Source organism: Mobula hypostoma, chromosome 1 (assembly GCF_963921235.1).
Source record: "Mobula hypostoma chromosome 1, sMobHyp1.1, whole genome shotgun sequence".
Taxonomy (NCBI): domain Eukaryota; kingdom Metazoa; phylum Chordata; class Chondrichthyes; order Myliobatiformes; family Myliobatidae; genus Mobula; species Mobula hypostoma.
The window spans coordinates 255,659,277-255,672,342 of NC_086097.1; the positions used below are offsets into that span (position 1 = coordinate 255,659,277).

General features: G+C 44.3%; 1 protein-coding gene across 4 annotated transcripts in view; it reads right to left on the minus strand.

The window, feature by feature from the left end:
* Positions 1-13,066, minus strand: part of smarcc1a (SWI/SNF related, matrix associated, actin dependent regulator of chromatin, subfamily c, member 1a) — a 212,655-nt gene that overhangs the window by 182,981 nt on the left and 16,608 nt on the right. For all 4 annotated transcript variants that reach the window (XM_063067509.1, XM_063067500.1, XM_063067505.1 and 1 more), the window contains exon 2: positions 10,415-10,534. In XM_063067509.1, the coding sequence (XP_062923579.1) occupies positions 10,415-10,534 (120 nt within the window). The remainder of the gene's footprint in view (positions 1-10,414; positions 10,535-13,066) is intronic.

A 13,066-nucleotide genomic window follows, 5' to 3' on the forward strand; every position in this document is an offset into this window, starting at 1 on the left:
ACATATTAGGCCGAGATCTAGTCCTGCCAAAGGTCTTGGTTCGAGTAAAGGACATCCATCTATTCCCCTCTATCCACTGTGCTAGCTATATCCTCAAAGAACTCCAGTAAGTTTGCCAAATGGGACCTGCCTTTGCTAACTCCATGCAGCGTCTGCATGATAGATCCATTTCTTTCCAGATGGCAATCGATAAGATGCCACATAAAAGACTTATCCATAAGATAATCATGCATTGGGGGTGATGCATGGACAGAGGATTAGTTAACCAATACAAAGCAGAGTTGGAGTATAAGACACTGCATCTGGAATACTGCCTGCACTTCTGGTCTCTTTACTTGAGGAAGGATATACTGGCTTTGGAGGCATGCAGAGGAAGTTCAACAGGTTGATTCCAGAGACGAGGGGGTTAGACAACGAGGAGAGACCGAGTTGCCTGGGACTGTACTCACTGGAGTTCAGAAGTATGAGGGGAGATCTTATAGAAACATAAAATTATGAAAGGGATAGATGAGATAGAGGAAGGAAAGTTGTTTCCACTGGTAGGCGAGACCAGAACTCAGGGACATTGCCTCAAGATTTGGGGAGTAAATTTAAACAGAATTGAGGAGGAACTGCTTTTCCCCAGAGCGTATTGAATCTATGGAATTCTCTGCCCAATGAAGCAGCGGAGGCAACCTCAGTAAATATATTTAAGGGTTGGATAGATTTTTTGCATAATCAGGGAATTAAGGGTTACGGGGAAAAAGGCAGGTAGGTGGAGATGAGTTCAAGCTCAGATCAGCCTTAGTCTCATTCAAGGGCGGAGCAGGCTCAACAGGCCAGATGGCCGACTCCTGCTCCTATTTCTCATGTCTTATGTCTGAACAACAACTGAACCTCTTGACCATTTCTGCAAGCTTTTATGCAATGAGTTGTTACCACATGATTGGCTGCCGAGTTATTTGCATTAACAGGTTGTGCAAATAAAGTGGGCACTTAGTGGGAAAGTGGAGAAGGGAATGAATGGCAGATGGAATTTAACAAGACGATAACATGGAAATGCATTTTGGGAAGTTACTTTGGACACACACTGAACGACAGAGCCCTCGGGAATATTGTTGAACAGGGAGAACCTGAGAATACCAGTACATAATACCCCAAAAATGGGAACACAGCCAGATATTTAGAGATGGCAAATGGCTTTTTGCCTTCCTGAGCAGAGGTACTGAGTACAAGAATTTGACCGTCATACAATTGTATGTGGCATTATTTAGGTTGCATATGGAGTACTGTTCCGGTCACTATAGAATCACAACTGAGCAAGAATAGTTGCCAAAAAGCTTTAGAAGGACAATAGCCAGAAGACAGGGCTCGAGTTATCAGGAGAGGTTGGATGGGCTGGGTCTGTTTTCCATGCAGCAATGCAGTTTGCAAGGTGAGAAAGAGGTTTGTGAAAATGAGAGAAATAGATATGGTACCTTGTAGACATTTCCAAAGGTCTGACCAGGGTCCTACATTGCTGTAACATTACCTCTCGGCTCTTAAGCTCAATCCCACGGTTGATGAGGGCCAATGCACTATATGCCTTCTTGACCACAGAGTCAACCTGCACAGCAACTTTGTGTCCTATGGACTCTGACCCCAAGATCCCTCTGATCCTCCACACTGCCAAGAGTCTTACCATTAATACTATATTCTGCCATCATATTTGACCTACCAAAATGAACCACTTCACACTTATCTGGGTTGAACTATTTCTGCCACCTCTCAGCCCAGTTTTGCGTCCTATCAATGTCCCGCTATACCCTCTGACAGCCCTCCACACTATCCACAACACCTCCAACCTTTGTGTCATCAGCAAATTTAATAACCCATCCCTCCACTTCCTCATCCAGGTCATTTATAAAAATCACAAAGAGACGGAGTCCCAGAACAGATCCCTGAGGCACTCCACTGGTGACCAACCTCCATGCAGAATATGACCCGTCTACAACCACTCTTTGCCTTCTGTGAGCAAGCCAATTCTGGATCCACAAAGCAATGTCCCCTTGGATCCCATGCTTCCTTACTATCTCAATAAGCCTTGCATGGGATTACCTTATGAAATGCCCTTATGAAATGCCTTGCTGAAATCCATTACACTACATCTACTACTCTATCTTCAATGTGTTTAGACACATCCTCAAAAAATTCAATCAGGTTCATAAGGCACGACCTGCCTTTGACAAAGCCATGCTGACTATTCCTAATCATATTACGCCTCTCCAAATGTTCATAAATCCTGCCCCTAAGCACCTTTTCTATCAATTTACCAACCACCGAAGTAAGACTCACTGGTCTATAATTTCCTGGGCTATCCGTACTACCTTTCTTGAATAAAGGAACAACATCTGCAACCCTCCAATCCTCTGGAATCTCTCCCATCCTCATTGATGATGCAAAGATCATCGCCAGAGGCTCAGCAATCTCCTCCCTCGCCTCCCACAGTAGCCCGGGGTACATCTCATCCGGTTCCAGAGACTTATCCAATTTGATGCTTTCCAAAAGCTCCAGCACATCCTCTTTCTTAATGTCTATATGCTCAAGCTTTTCAATCCACTGTAAGTCATCCCTACAATCGCAAAGATCCTTTTCCATAGTGAATACTGAAGCAAACTATCCATTAAGAATCTCTGCTATTTCCTCCGATCCCATACACACTTTTCCACTGTCACACTTGATTGGTCCTATTCTCTCACGTCTCACCTTCTTGCTCTTCACATACCTGTAGAATGTCTTGGGGTTTTCCCCTAACCCTGCTCGCCAAAGCCTTCTCATGGCCTCTTCTGACTCTCCTAATTTCATTCTTAAGCTCCTTCCTGCTAGCCTTATACAGGTTTCCCCCACCATCCAAAGGTAGAGCGTTCCTATGAAATGGTTCGTAAGCCGGAATATCGTAAAGTGAAGAAGCAATTACCATTTATTTATATGGAAAAAATTTGTGAGCATTTGCAGACATTAACCTACCAAATCATGTCAAATAACACAAAACCTAAAATAACAGTAACATATAGTAAAAGCAGGAATGATATGATAAATACACAGCCTATTTAAAGTAGAAATACTTTTCTACAATCATTGCCGCACTGTCCACCATAGCAAAAATCTCACGCAAGCGCTCTCGGCAGAAACACTCTCTCCACTAACCTTTAAGCTATGAAGCTGCCAAATCATACCAAATAACACAAAAATACACAGCCTATATGACTGCACCTCACAGGATCCATCTGTTTAACTCCTTAAGTTTGTAGACAACTGTCATTAGCCTTATCCGAAACGGTGATGAGTCTGCATACAGACGGGTGGTGGAATGGCTAGCCCTCTGGTGTGATCAGAACAATCTGGAGCTAAATACACTCAAGACTGTGGAGATGACAGTGGACTTCAGGAGGAGCCCCCCAATACTCCCCCCCACTCACTACACTCAACAGTATTGTGTCTGCTGTGGAGACCTTCAGGTTTCTGCGTGTCACAATCTCCCAGGACCTGAAAAAACACCCAACGCGGACACTCTTATCAAAAAGGCTCAGCACAGGTTGTATTTCCTACATCAACTCAGGAAGTACAACCTGCCTCAGGAGCTGCTGATTCAATTCTATTCAGGAATAATCCAGTCTGTTCTCTGTTCATCCATCACTGTCTGGTTTGGATCAGCTACCAAACATGACAAGAATAGACTCGAAAGAACCGTCAGGGCTGCAGAAAGGATTACTGGTGTGAAGCTGCCCTCGATCCAGGACTTATATGCATCTAGAGTCAGGAAGCGAGCAAGCAGCATCATTGTAGACCCATCACACCCTGGACATCGCAATCACGAGGAATTCTGCAGATGCTGGAAATTCAAGGAACACATATCAAAGTTGCTGGTGAACGCAGCAGGCCAGGCAGCATCTCTAGGAAGAGGTACAGTCGACGTTTCAGGCCGAGACCCTTCGTCAGGACTAACTGACATCACTCTGGACATCACCTGTTCCAAATCCTTCCTTCTGGTAGGCGCTTTGTCCCGGTGAGGAAGATAAAGAATGGTAGGGTGAAGGAACCATGGGTGACAAGTGAGGTGGAAAATCTAGTCAGGTGGAAGAAGGCAGCATACATGAGGTTTAGGAAGCAAGGATCAGATGGGTATATTGAGGAATACAGGGAATCAAGAAAGGAGCTTAAGAAGTGGCTGAGAAGAGCAAGAAGGGAGCATGAGAAGATCTTGGCGAATAGGGTAAAGGAAAACCCCAAGGCATTCTTCAATTATGTGAAGAACAAAAGGATGACAGGAGTGAAGGTAGGACCCATTAGAGATAAAGGTGGGAAGATGGGCTCAATACAAAAGGACATGGCTTTAAGATAAGGGGTGGGAAGTTCAAGGGGGATATCAGAAGAAGGTTTTTTACTCAGAGAGTGGTTGGCACGTGGAATGCACTGCCTGAGTCAGTGGTGCAGGCAGATACACTCGTGAAGTTTAAGAGACTACTAGACAGGTATATGGAGGAATTTAAGGTGGGGGGTTATATGGGAGGCAGGGTTTGAGAGTGTCGGCACAACATTTTGGGCCGAAGGGCCTGTAATGTGCTGTACTATTCTATGTTCAATGTTTAGATCACTGTATGTCAGGACAAATAGGTACAAGAATAGTTTCTTTCCATATGCCATCAGTCTTATGAACACTTGAACTTTAGTCTATTATAAACCAAGTCCGCCTGTACATACACAGGTATACACAAGCATTTAAAGGTTGCATGGATGAACTACAACAATTGTTCATCCCAGTTTGGCAAAAGAATAAATCAAGGAAGGTAGTGCACCCGTGGCTGACAAGAGAAATTAGGGATAGTATCAATTCCAAAGAAGAAGCATACAAATTAGCCAGAGAAAGTGGCTCACCTGAGGACTGGGAGAAATTCAGAGTTCAGCAGAGGAGGACAAAGGGCTTAATTAGGAAGGGGGAAAAAAGATTATGAGAGAAAACTGGCAGGGAACATAAAAACGGACTGTAAAAGCTTTTATAGATATGTAAAAAGGAAAAGACTGGTAAAAACAAATGTAGGTCCCCTGCAGACAGAAACAGGTGAATTGATTATGGGGAGCAAGGACATGGCAGACCAATTGAATAATTACTTTATTTATGTCCTCCTTAGTGAAGACAGAACCAATCTTCCAGAAATAGTAGGGGACAGAGGGGCCAGTGAGATGGAGGAACTGAGCGAAATACATGGTAGTAGGGAAGTGGTGTTAGATAAATTGAAGGGATTGAAGGCAGATAAATCCCCAGGGCCAGATGGTCTGCATCCTAGAGTGCTTAAGGAAGTAGCCCAAGAAATAGTGGATGCATTATTTTTCAAAACTCGTTAGATTCTGGACTAGTTCCTGAGGATTGGAGGGTGGCTAATGTAACTTCACTTTTTAAAAAAAGAGGGAGAGAGAAACCGGGGAATTATAGACCGGTTAGCCTAACGTCGGTGGTGGGGAAACTGCTGGAGTCAGTTATCAAGGATGTGATAACAGCACATTTGGAAAGCGGTGAAATGATCAGACAAAGTCAGCATGAATTTGTGAAAGGAAAATCATGTCTGACGAATCTCATAGAATTTTTTGAGGATCTAACTAGTAGAGTGGATAGGGGAGAACCAGTGGATGTGGTATATTTGGATTTTCAAAAGGCTTTTGACAAGGTCCCACACAGGAGATTAGTGTGCAAACTTAAAGCACACGGTATTGGGGGTAAGGTATTGGTGTGGGTGGAGAATTGGTTAGCAGACAGGAAGCAAAGAGTGGGAATAAACGGGACCTTTTCAGAATGGCAGGCGGTGATTAGTGGGGTACCGCAAGGTTTAGTGCTGGGACCCCAGTTGTTTACAATATATATTAATGACTTGGATGAGGGAATTAAATGCAGCATCTCCAAGTTTGCGGATGACACGAAGCTGGGTGGCAGTGTTAGCTGTGAGGAGGATGCTAAGAGGATGCAGGGTGACTTGGATAGGTTGGGTGAGTGGGCAAATTCATGGCAGATGCAATTTAATGTGGATAAACGTGAAGTTATCCACTTTGGTGGCAAAAATAGGAAAACAGATTATTATCTGAATGGTGGCCGATTAGGAAAAGGGGAGGTGCACCGAGACCTGGGTGTCATTATACACCAGTCATTGAAAGTGGGCATGCAGGTACAGCAGGCGGTGAAAAAGGCGAATGGTATGCTGGCATTTATAGCGAGAGGATTTGAGTACAGGAGCAGGGAGATACTACTGCAGTTGTACAAGGCCTTGGTGAGACCACACCTGGAATATTGTGTGCAGTTTTGGTCCTCTAATCTGAGGAAAGACATCCTTGCCATAGAGAGAGTACAAAGAAGGTTCACCAGATTGATTCCTGGGATGGCAGGACTTTCATATGAAGAAAGACTGGATGAACTGGGCTTGTACTCGTTGGAATTTAGAAGATTGAGGGGGGATCTGATTGAAACGTACAGGATCCTAAAGGGATTGGACAGGCTAGATGCAGGAAGATTGTTCCCAATGTTGGGGAAGTCCAGAACGAGGGGCCACAGTTTGAGGATAGAGGGGAAGCCTTTTCGGACAGAGATTAGGAAAAACTTCTTCACACAGAGAGTGGTGAATCTGTGGAATTCTCTGCTACAGGAAACAGTTGAGGCCAGATCATTGGCTATATTTAAGAGGGAGTTAGATATGGCCCTTGTGGCTACAGGGGTCAGGGGGTATGGAGGGAAGGCTGGGGCGGGGTTCTGAGTTGGATGATCAGCCATGATCATAATAAATGGCGGTGCAGGCTCGAAGGGCCGAATGGCCTACTCCTGCACCTATTTTCTATGTTTCTATACTTCACTGTATATAGTTCACAATTATTTGCACTATTGTTTTGTTTGCTTTTTGATTCTGTACAGCGAGAGCTCAAGGAAACTGGCACCAAATTCTCTGTATGTGTCCACATACTTGGCGACAATAAAGGATTCTGATTCTAATTCTGCCTGCCTCAAAGTCGAAGGTCGAGGTTCGGCGTCTGCTGTGGCTGATGTGGAAGGCTTGAAAAACGACGGTATGCTTGACTGCTTAGCCTCGTGCATTTTTCTATCATACAGTTCTTTGTAAGCACTCAACCCATCCTGCAAATATGCCCTAAACCTATGTACCCTTTCAAAATTAAAATCGTACTTTTCTGCAATCATTGTTGTCAATTGCAGCGAAAATCTCACGCAGTCGCTTCACGTTCAGTTCCTGGATGACTTCACTTTCAGTCCGTTTGCTACTGCATTTGGTTTCGATTGTTATCCCTTCCTCTTCCAATTCCATCAGCTCTTCATCTATCAAGTTCTTAGTCATGGGATGCCAAAACTTCTTCCAACATCATCTCCTTCAATTTCCACAAGCCAAACTCACTTTGTTCTTACTTCTTGAGTCCTGACGATGGGTCTCGGCCTGAAACGTTGACTGCACCTCTTCCTACAGATGCTGCCTGGCCTGCTGCGTTCACTAGCAACTTTGATCTGTGTTGCTTGTTCTTACTTCGTTCACCACGATCGAAACGCTTAATTATGTCTAGTTTTACGCTAAGTGTAATACCCTTACGAGCTCTATTAGGCTTTTCCGATACCTTAGAACTCATCTTGCTAACGGATGCTCAAAATAAATCAACATAAAGCACAGATGCTCACAGGCACGTGTTTAAGCAATGCTGGCTAGATTGCAGTTCCGGGGAGGAGCTTGGCTGCTCGGGGCATGCGCTGCATTTTTTCGTGCACTGCCTTTTTTGTAACAGTGAAAACACCTTCTGTTAGCGAAAACAGGGAACTAATGTAGGTCTTTTGTAACAGCGAGGTGTCATAAAGCGAACATTCGAAAAGCGGGGGACACCTGTACTCTTCTAGATCTCTATCATTACCTAGTTTTTTTGAACCTTTCGAAAGCTTTTCTTTTCTTATTGACTAGATTTTCAACAACATTTGTACACCACGGTTCCTGTACCCTACCATCCTTTCCGTCTCATTGGAACATACCCACGCAGAAAGCCACGCAAATATCCCCTGAACATTTGCCACATTTCTGCTGTACATTTCACAGAGAACATCTGTTCCCAATTTATGCTTCCAAGTTCCAGTCTGATAGCTTCCTATTTTCACTTACTCCAATTAATCACTTTCCTAACTTAAAAATGCAAACACGAGTAAATCTGCAGAAGCTGGAATTTCAAGCAACACACATAAAAGTTGCTGGTGAACGCAGCAGGCCAGGCAGCATCTATAGGAAGAGGTACAGTTGACGTTTTGGGCCAAGACTCTTCGTCAGGACAAACTGAAAGAAGAGCTAGTACGAAATTTGAAAGTGGGAGGGGGAGGGGGAGACTGTACCTCTTCCTAGAGATGCTGCCTGGCCTGCTGCGTTCACCAGCAACTTTTTTGTGTGTTACTTTCCTAACTTGTCTGTTCCTATCCCTCTCCAATGCTATGGTAAAGGAGACAGAATTGTGATCACTATTTCCAAAATGCTCTCCCACTGAGAGACCCGACATTTGACCACGTTCATTTCCCAATACCAGATCAAGTCCAGCCTCTCCTCTTGTAGGATAATCTACATATTGTGTCAGGAAACCTTCCTGAACACACCTAACAAACTCTACCACATCTAAACCCCTTGCTCCAGGGAGATGCCAATCAATTTTGGGGAAATTAAAATCTCCTGCCACGACAACCCTGTTATTTCCAGAATCTGTCTCCCTATCTGCTCCTCGATGTCCCTGTTACTATTGGGTGGTCTATAAAAACACCCAGTAGAGTTATTGCACCTCAATGTCTGCTTGCACTCTTTCTGTAACTGTAATACTTTATTTTGCACTTCCATTTCCCTTGTCATACTTCAATGCACTGTTGCAACAAAATAATTTGTGGATGGCATGCAAGACAGTCTTTCTTCTGTACATCTGTACATATGGCAATAACAACAGGCTAATTCATATCTACCAATATCGTTCTCAATGACTGTCACCTTCAGATTTGATTCATCCTATAATTTTTTGCCAAGCCACTTGTGCCATCTTCCATGAGTCTAAACTTATAAAAATTCTCACTTTACATCTTAATTAAAGCCCTGTTCATCCAAAGCAACACACAAAATGCTGGAGGAACTCAGCAGGTCAGGCAGCATCTATGAAAGTGAATAGACAGGTGATGCTTCAGGCTGTGACCCTTCATCAGCACTGGAAAGGAAGGGGGAAGAGACCAGAATAAAAATGTGAGGTGGGGGGGGAGAGAAGGGAAGTAGGACAGCTAGAAGGTGACATGAAGTTTGGTGGGTGGAAAAAGTAAAGGGCTGGAGAGGAGAGTGGACCACAGGAGAAATTAAAGGGGGAGAGGTCGGGGGGGGGGGGAGGGTGGTTATAGGCCTGTGAGAAGAGGTAAAACTATCTCTATCTTTAAATTATTTCTGCCTGAATCTCTAGATCTCTGCTCCCCTAAAGTTCTGGACACTTCCTTCTTTACAATTTTTATTTATTTAATTCTTGATCTACAGCATGGATTGGGCCCTTCCAGTCCTTCAAGCCACACAGCCCAGTAACCCCCAATTTAACACATACCCAATCATGGCCCAATTTATAAATACCAATTAACCTACTAAGCAGTAGGTCTTTGGGAATGTGGGAGGAAACCAGAGCACCCGGAGAAAACCCAGAGGGTGGATGTACAGACTCCAAAAAGATTGCCTCTAAATTGAACTCCCAACTCCACCACCCCAAGCTATAACAATGTCATGTTAACCTCTCCACTATCATGGCACCTAATTTTTGATTTCTTAATCATAGAAACATAGAAAATAGGTGCAGGAGTAGGCCATTCGGCCCTTCGAGCAAGCTAATCAGCAAGCTTTCAAGCTCTGGTATTACCTCTGAACTTCACTCCTTTTCATTGCTTTCAATATATTTCTTCATATAAATAGTATCCCCTACAAATCTACTTCATGTGGTGCTGCCTAAATCTATGACTGTTAAACACTTGCCAATGAAGCTTCCACCACACCACCATAATTTAACTTTTCTACACAACCATTGACCCGGCTGGTGGCATCAGTGTCGGACTTCTGGACAAAAGGTCCTGGGTTCGAATCCAGCTGGCTCCCCTGCGCGCTTTCCATCCATGCTGGGTTACGAGCTGGTGATCTCTTTGGAAACTCACCCGGCAGAAGGCTTGCGAACCACTGCCGTAACTTGCCTCGTACACGCGGTTCCCCACTACGTCAGAGAGGCATGGAGAGAAATCGTCTGCTAATCGGAGAAACTCCGGATGCGGAGTACCTTTCCTTTACACAACCATTACCATAGACAGAATGCAAGGTGAAGTGATAAATTTGAGCACAACTTGTAGTCCAGTCCGACTGATTTCCTCAGTATCAATACTTACTGGTAATTTCGTTAATGCAGGATTGTTGACATGTTTGCCAAATGCATCTTCCTGGAACTGGAGAAGCTGAACCACAAGACTAGCCAGTGTTTTGTTCGAAGGTGAATCCGCCTGTACAAACTGAAAAAAAAAATTAAAGATTAAAGACTAGCTTTGTAAAATGTACATTGAAACATGGTGAAATACATTGGTAGCAGTAACTACCAACACAGATCAAGGATGTACTGGAGGCAATCTGCAAGAGTCACTATTGTTCCGGCGCAAACGTAGCATGCCCACAACTTGCTAACCCTAACCCATAAGCTGTTAGAATGTGTGAGGAAACCAGAGCACTTGGGGAAAAAAACCAATGTAGTGACAGGAAGATTGTACATTGAACAAACTTCAATGGACAACAGGTATCAAACCCCTGATCACTGGCACTGTAAAGCTTTACACTAACCACCAAGCAACCATGCTGCCCAAAGCACAAAAAAAATTATCAAAACAAGATTTATATACTTGCATGCTTGGCAAAGTTCAATAGCAAACATGAAGAATTTCCACATCATACCAGAATTTTTTTCTCTGATTATATCCAATGAGGGGCTGTTTTAGATTTCAACACATCCAATCAACTGAATTATTGAATTTACATCAAGCAACACACATAAAAGTTGCTGGTGAACGCAGCAGCCCAGGCACCATCTCTAGGAAGAGATACAGTCGACATTTCGGGCCGAGACTCTTCGTCAGGACTAACTGAAAGAAGAGCTAGTAAGAGATTTGAAAGTGGGAGGGGGAGGGGAGATCCGAAATGATAGGAGGAGACAGGAGGGGGAAGGATGGAGCCAAGAGCTGGACAGTTGATTGGCAAAAGGGATATGAGAGGATCATGGGACAGGAGGCCCAGGGACAAGGAAAAGGGGGAGGGGGGAAAAAACCCAGAGGATGGCCAAGGGGTATAGTCAGAGGGAGAAAAAGGAGAGAGAGAGAAAGAATGTGTGTATATAAATAAATAATGGATGGGGTACGAGGGGGAGGTGGGGCATTAGCGGAAGTTAGAGAAGTCAATGTTCATGCCATCAGGTCGGAGGCTACCCAGACGGAATATAAGGTGTTGTTATAAGGAAAATCATGTCTGACGAATCTCAGAATTTTTTGAGGATGTAACTAGTAGAGTGGATAGGGGAGAACCAGTGGATGTGGTATATTTGGATTTTCAAAAGGCTTTTGACAAGGTCCCACACAGGAGATTAGTGTGCAAACTTAAAGCACACGGTATTGGGGGTAAGGTATTGGTGTGGGTGGAGAATTGGTTAGCAGACAGGAAGCAAAGAGAGGGAATAAACGGGACCTTTTCAGAATGGCAGGCGGTGACTAGTTGGGTACCGCAAGGCTCAGTGCTGGGACCCCAGTTGTTTACAATATATATTAATGACTTGGATGAGGGAATTAAATGCAGCATCTCCAAGTTTGCGGATGACACGAAGCTGGGTGGCAGTGTTAGCTGTGAGGAGGATGCTAAAAGGATGCAGGGTGACTTGGATAGGTTGGGTGAGTGGGCAAATTCATGGCAGATGCAATTTAATGTGGATAAATGTGAAGTTATCCACTTTGGTGGCAAAAATAGGAAAACAGATTATTATCTGAATGGTGGCCGATTAGGAAAAGGGGAGGTGCAACGAGACCTGGGTGTCATTATACACCAGTCATTGAAAGTGGGCATGCAGGTACAGCAGGCAGTGAAAAAGGCGAATGGTATGCTGGCATTTATAGCGAGAGGATTTGAGTACAGGAGCAGGGAGATACTACTGCAGTTGTACAAGGCCTTGGTGAGACCACACCTGGAGTATTGTGTGCAGTTTTGGTCCCCTAATCTGAGGAAAGACATCCTTGCCATAGAGGGAGTACAAAGAAGGTTCACCAGATTGATTCCTGGGATGGCAGGACTTTCATATGAAGAAAGACTGGATGAACTGGGCTTGTACTCGTTGGAATTTAGAAGATTGAGGGGGGATCTGATTGAAAAGTATAAGATCCTAAAGGGATTGGACAGGCTAGATGCAGGAAGATTGTTCCCGATGTTGGGGAAGTCCAAAACGAGGGGCCACAGTTTGAGGATAGAGGGGAAGCCTTTTCGGACCGAGATTAGGAAAAACTTCTTCACGCAGAGAGTGGTGAATCTGTGGAATTCTCTGCCACAGGAAACAGTTGAGGCCAGTTCATTGGCTATATTTAAGAGGGAGTTAGATATGGCCCTTGTGGCTACGGGGGTCAGGGGGTATGGAGGGAAGGCTGGGGCGGGGTTCTGAGTTGGATGATCAGCCATGATCATAATAAATTGCGGTGCAGGCTCGAAGGGCTGAATGGCCTACTCCTGCACCTATTTTCTATGTTTCTATGTTCCTCCAACCTGAGTGTGGCTTCATCTTCACAGTAGAGGAGGCCGTGGATAGACATATCAGAATGGGAATTGGACGTGGAATTAAAATGTGTGGCCACTGGGAGATCCTGCTTTCTCTGGCGGACAGAATTAACACCTCCATATCATACCTCCCCAGTTAGAAAATTCTTACACATATCCCCTCATTTGCCAAGTAATCCACCCACAATTGCTTTTTAAAATAACGTTTCTCCTTCTTGGCTCTTCTCAATTTGTCTACTGCCTTT